This window comes from Myotis nattereri (genome assembly GCF_964212035.1).
Source record: "Myotis nattereri genome assembly, chromosome: 17".
NCBI classification, from domain to species: domain Eukaryota; kingdom Metazoa; phylum Chordata; class Mammalia; order Chiroptera; family Vespertilionidae; genus Myotis; species Myotis nattereri.
Window position 1 is genome coordinate 3645742 of NC_138092.1, and position 6000 is coordinate 3651741.

Genomic DNA, 6000 nt, shown 5'->3' on the forward strand with positions numbered 1-6000 from the left:
GAGAAAGGGTGCCATTTTCCCTTCCGTCTCCCCTCCCTGCCTTCTTCTCTTTCTTGCTCTGCTTGAAATAAGAACAGCTGCCCCAGCCATAGTGGAAACATGGTTTACACGTCCCGGCAGGAGCTGAACTGGCCCAGGGTTCCGGGCCATGAGCCCCGGGCGGCCATCACCACGCAGCTTTCCCCCCCGCCCCCACCCAGACATGTTGGGTGTTGGGCGGTGTTTACACAGGGCGTTTTACCTTCCTCCCACTTGATCCTGGCGGCAGCCTGAGAGGTGGGAAGAGGGAAGTGAGACCAGCAGAGGGGAGAGATGGCCCACGGTCTCCCAGGGGAGCCCAGTCTAGGCCCAGGCACCCCCATTCCAAGCCCGCACTCCTTCCCCGGGCCCTGCAGAGACCTCCCTGGCCCTCTTCAGCCCAGCGAATTTGACATTTCCCCCCTCGTCAAAGCTAATTCGGTCCCTACAATGACCCATACTCCTTCCTGTACTTTGTGTGCGGTCATTGTAGGGACCAAAATTAGCTGGGCCTTCTCTCTTGGGCCCAGGTCTTTGGTGGAGGTGACCACAGCCACAGCTCACGTGGCCATCCGTGACCCGGACCCCCGGGGACTGACTCCCCTGTCCCCTCTTTTCTCTCGCAGCCAGCCAAGCTCGCGGAGGCCTTCAAGTACTTCGTGCAGGGCATGGGATACAGTAAGTATGGCATTTCCCGGCGGGCGCTGGGCCAGGGCTGGGTGGGAGCTGGGAATGCGATGCCCTGAACCGGGTTCAGATGAGAATTCTGTCGTCCTGGCCAGCGGCGGCGCTTGGCACACGGGCGGGTCGGGGAGAGATAGGTGTAGGGAGGGGGAGCTGGGCAGTCTCCCTGGCCCCATAGCGGCTCCTTCGCCCTCCAGGCTTGAGCACAGTTGTCTCACTCCAGGGGGTGTTTTTAGCTTTAGGGGAAGCCTCGCCTTCTAGGCACCAAGAAGACAATAAACAGTGAGACCACGGAAATCTTTTTAATTCAGATTATTGCTTTCTTAAGGGACTTTCCATTGTCGCGATGATGGTGATGATGAGATTGTTGCTGCTGGTGGTCATGAAGGATTATTAATGAATCCTTCATTTTTTCCCCCCCATTGAACCATCCCAATAATCCCACGAGATACTCTAATTCTCATTTACAAGTGACAAAACGGAGGCAAGGGGCAGAGCAGGGATCTGTGAAAGTTCTTTAAAAAATACAAAGCTCCAGAAAACAGAACTAAACAAAAACAAACCACTATAAAGCTCCGACTAAGTGGGTGATCGAGTTGCCGCTAATTAGGACCGAGCGTGTCTTTGCTAAAACAGTAGATTTGGGCCCTGGCCGGTTTGGCTCATTGGATAGAGCGTTGGCCCTCGAAGGGTCCGGGATCCAGTTCTGGTCAAGGGCACCTACCTCGGTTGTAGGCTCCATCCCGGGCCTGTTCGATGGATGCGTCTCTCTCACATCAATGTTTCTCTCTCTGTGTCTCTCCCCCTCCCTTCCACAGTCCCTCGCGCCCCCCCCCCCCAAAAAAAAATCCCCAAAACAAAAAAACCCAATGGAAAAATATCATCGGGTGAGAATTAACAGCAGCAAAAAAACCCATTAGATTAGGGAGTTGACGGGTACACAGCGGCATGATTCAAGAACGGCTGCTTCCTGTGTCATGCTCACGTGTATTCATCAGACACTTGCAGTCCTTGTTGGAAAGGCAGCCCAGGACCCGGACAGACAAGGCCAAGGCCGAGCACCCCACCGGGCCGTCCTGCGGCTGGTGCTCGGAGGGGCATGGGCTGCGGCCTGGCCCGAGGTGGCGTCTCTGGCTCTGCTGCCCACGGCTCGGGCTATAATCCACGTGCCCATCTGAACAGGGGCGTCTTTGTACGTCTGATGTCGTGCACTTTTTTCTCGGAGGCTTCAGCTGTTTGCTCATTTTTAAAATAGTCATGGTGCGTCTGACCGCAGCTCCAAGGCGGGCCTCAGCCACGCTTGTTGTCTGTGAGGCCGAGAGCGGATGGACGAGCTGACTTCTAGGCTGTGGGTGGGGTCCGTGTCCCCAGGTGCCCTCTGCCAACAGAAATCAGCCCTCTCCGTGGGAATAGCGCCGCGGCCCTGCTCGCCTTGCAGGGTGCGAGCTCGACCCCTTATCTGGGCCTCCGCTGGGCTCAGATTTTTGCTCTGAAAGTGAATTCTGGCCCTGGCTGGTTTGGCTCAGTGGATTGAGCGCAGGCCTGCGGACTGAAGGGTCCCAGGTTCTATTCTAGTCAAGGGCACATGCCCGGGTTGTGGGCTTGATCCCCAGTAGGGGGCGTGCTGGAGGCAGCCGATCAATGATTCTCTCTCATCATTGATATTTCTCTCTCCCTCTCCCTTCCTCTCTGAGATCAATAAAAAACATAGAAAAAAAAAGATGATCGAGGCCCCGAGGCTGTCGTGTGGCTGCTCCTAGCGTCCTCCCACCCTAACGGCCCTCTCCTCTCTCCCCAGTGCCCTCTGCCAGCATGACCCGCCTGATGCGGTCCCGCACGGCCTCGGGCTCCAGTGTCACGTCCCTGGAGGGGTCCCGCAGCCGCTCCCACACCAGCGAGGGCACCCGCAGCCGCTCCCACACCAGCGAGGGCACCCGCAGCCGCTCCCACACCAGCGAGGGCGCCCGCCTGGACATCACCCCCAACTCCGGCTCCACTGGGAACAGCGCCGGGCCCAAGTCCATGGAGGTGTCCTGCTAGGCGGCCTGCGCGCCCCGCCGCCCCCTGGACTGTGGGACCATCGTAGCTGCCCCCTCCTCCCGCCCTCCCCAGCCCCTGCCGCCATACCGCACGCAACTCGGTATTAACCCCAAGCTAGTTTTATAGGAGGGAGCTCTGGCCATGACTTTAGATGGGATTTGTCCAGGGCACCCCCTCCACGGCCGGGCGGGGTGGACCAAAGGAACGTAAGCTTCTTAGTGTCCCCTGTGCATTGAAGAGTGGCCTGGTGGCCGCTGGCTTCCCCTCCCTCCGAGATGCCAAACCGCCCCAAACAAGAAACACAGCAGGAAACGGGTCCTAATCCAAGCCTAGGCCGACCCCGGCATCCAGGCTCTCAGGGGCCTTTGGGGGAAGTCAGCCCACCTGCTTGTTTCCTCTCCTGCTAAAGACAAACCCACCCAGTTTCTGGAAACAATACCCTCCTCTGGTTTGGGGAGGAGGGAGCAGGGAGCCCAGGGGGGTGGGCTGGTGTAGGCAAAACAGGCATTGGGAAAAGAGGCGGAGCTTACTGGGAGGCTCAGAGTTTGGAAAAGCAAATCTAGGTAGCTCACCTGAAATCGATTTTTAGAGTTCGCGCATACACACACTTTGCAATGCCAACGCACGCACGCAGGCTGCTTTCCTGACATTTGTTTTTCATGAACACAAAAGCGGAGACAGATCCTCCTGGCTTTGCTGCAACGACAACAAAACCCGTGGGCAAGTGCTTGGCATCATGGAGTTAAGGCTTTGGCTCTGCTCTCTCCTCCTCCCCCTCAGCCCCTGCTTCCCACCCTCAAGACAGGAGCGAATGGTTATTTCCTTCACGGGGAAGAGCCTCTAAATATGGGGGTGCTTTCCTGGAGATGGAGGGGACATTCCCAACAGCTGTGCCCGCTGCCAGGAAGCTCCATGCTGCGGGGCGGGGCGGGGGTGAGGGTGGGGGTGGGGTTTGGGCACCAGATGTAAATAACAGACTCTTGTGGTTGGGATGGAATCCAGGGTAGTTGTGATTTCTGTGGATCTCCTCCTGGTTTCGAGCGAGACCTGTGATTGAGTTCAGTCATGGTTGAATCTGAGCTTGTTGGCCCAACCTTTCTGACCCAGTTACATTCCTGGATCTTCAGATAGACCTTTTGGCTTTTGTAGGGGGTGGGGACTCCCGGGGGCGGGGGAGCAGATGTAAGGGTTCTGGAATGTGTATCCCCTGGGATCTCCTTCCCTGTCCTGCCTCCCGCTCCTCCCTGCACCCCTAACCTCCTCTCTCTGAATGGGGCGGCACCACTGACATGTTTGGGTCACGTTCCCGTACTACTGCCTTTCGATTCTCATCCCGGCTAACCATGCATCTGCTAGGGAGTTTGATCAGAGGGAATGGGACGTTGTGAATCGGCCGCTGGGACCCCGTGGTCTCTGGGACCCTGGAGTTGGTGGAAGGGAGTAATCAGGCCTTGCAGGCAGCGTGAGGGGTCATGAACGAGTCCATCCACCTGCCGCCTTCTAGGGGAGGTGTCCTCTGACCTCGAGCAGAGGGCCAGGGGTCAGGGGAGGAGTGGCTGGATCGAGACGGAAAACTGCTGTGTACGCGTCTCTCCAGAGGAGTTTCTTAACGAGATATTTGTATTTATTTCCAGACCAATAAATTTGTAACTTTGCAGTGAGGTGTCCTTTTTCTCTGCGGAGAGCGTGCGTGCGGCGCCGTGGTTTAAGGGCGGCCTTTCCCCCCTGGGCCCTGGCCACAGGTCCCTCGCCTGTGGCTCATAGAGCATCGCTGCCCAATAAAAATGCAACGTGAGCGCCCCATTTTCTTTTTTCTATTTAAAATAAATATTTTTTATTGATTTCAGAGAGAAAGGGAGAGAGAGAAAAACATCAATGATGAGAGAGAATCATGGATCGGCTGCCTCCTACACAACCCCCACTGGGGATCGAGCCCGCAACCCGGACATGTGCCCCTGAACGGGAATCGAACTGTGACCTTCCAGTTCATAGGTCGACCCTCAACCACTGAGCCACGCTGTCCGGGCAGCGTCCCATTTTCTGGTGGCCACATGAAGAAAGAAAGAAGAGGTGCATTTAATTTTAGCAGTGCATGTAACCCAGGGTATTAGGATACTCCCGTTTCAGCGTAGACTCAGTGTAACAGTTATTCAGGGGTGTCATTCTTTTCTTTATGCTACAAAACAGCGTGTAATTCACACCACAGCAACCCCAGGCCAGCACTCCCGAGCCTGGACGGCACAGCGGCGGTGGGTACGGCTCCTCGACCTGCACGGACAGGGAAATAGCCCTTTCACAGTTTCTTTTCCTTTTAGGAACGTCTGTGGAAAGGCCACTCCTTTCCTCACATCCAATCACAGCCACTCCAATGCGTGTTTCTACTGAGAAAGAAAAAAGGAAATACAACAGGTCTTAGTACAACCTCTCATTTTTATCTCAACTTAAGATCAGTTTAAAACTCACAAAACAGTGACAAAGATAGGACGGTGAGCTCCCAGAGACCCCTGTTAACGTAAGAAACATTCAGAATGTTAAAACATGAAACGTTTTTGTGAGTTTATTGGAGCCACACTGTCGACAATTGCTGGGAAGCAGAATCTCATTGCATTGAGAGAACGTTCTGGAGAAGGGCGGTTTTGCACCAGGTTTTATCCATTGCAATCAAAGGAGGAGACCTTAGTGGGTTAGATGAACTCCATTGGTGCTAGAATAGGGAGGCGGGAGAAAGCAAAGCAGGGAACCTCTGGGATTGGATAAAAAGTGAAATGATGGACACATGCCTCCTTTACTCAGGTGAGTGCAGGACAGTTAACAGTCAACAAAGAACAGGATAACAGCAGGGAGTTTGTGGCCCCCGCCCTAGTGCCTTGGCTGTGCCCTGAGGGGTCCCAGAAAAGGGAAAGGGAAGTTACAAGTTACCCTTGGCTGTGCCCTGAGGGGTCCCAGAAAAGGGAAGTTACAAGTTACCGGACATTCCACAGGTATGTTACGTTAGATGCAAAAAGACCATAGACTCATAGTTGGTCTTTGTCAGGGAAGATACTATACTGGCCTAGGACATGACTACCCACTATAAACTGCTTTTTAATTTCAAAAGTTTAACGGCAGACCATCCTTTAGGTCTCTGAGTTTGCAAGGCCGCCACGCAGGCCCTCCCCGAGTTAGTCAGGTTCCCATGTGGCCGTTTTCGTCCACGCCCCACACTGTTTCCCTTATTATTATTTTTAATTTTATTTTTATGTTTGAATTGATGAGAGA

The 6000-nt window shown here is 54.8% G+C and overlaps 1 protein-coding gene across 1 annotated transcript in view; it reads left to right on the forward strand.

Annotated features, from left to right (window-relative positions):
* NDRG1 (N-myc downstream regulated 1) overlaps positions 1-4399 on the forward strand; it is a 40894-nt gene extending 36495 nt beyond the window's left edge. The window contains exons 15-16 of the mRNA XM_081111725.1: positions 645-696; positions 2501-4399. Coding sequence (XP_080967851.1) covers positions 645-696; positions 2501-2742 — 294 coding nt within the window. The 3' untranslated portion in view covers positions 2743-4399. The remainder of the gene's footprint in view (positions 1-644; positions 697-2500) is intronic.
* Positions 4400-6000: the final 1601 nt, after the last annotated feature.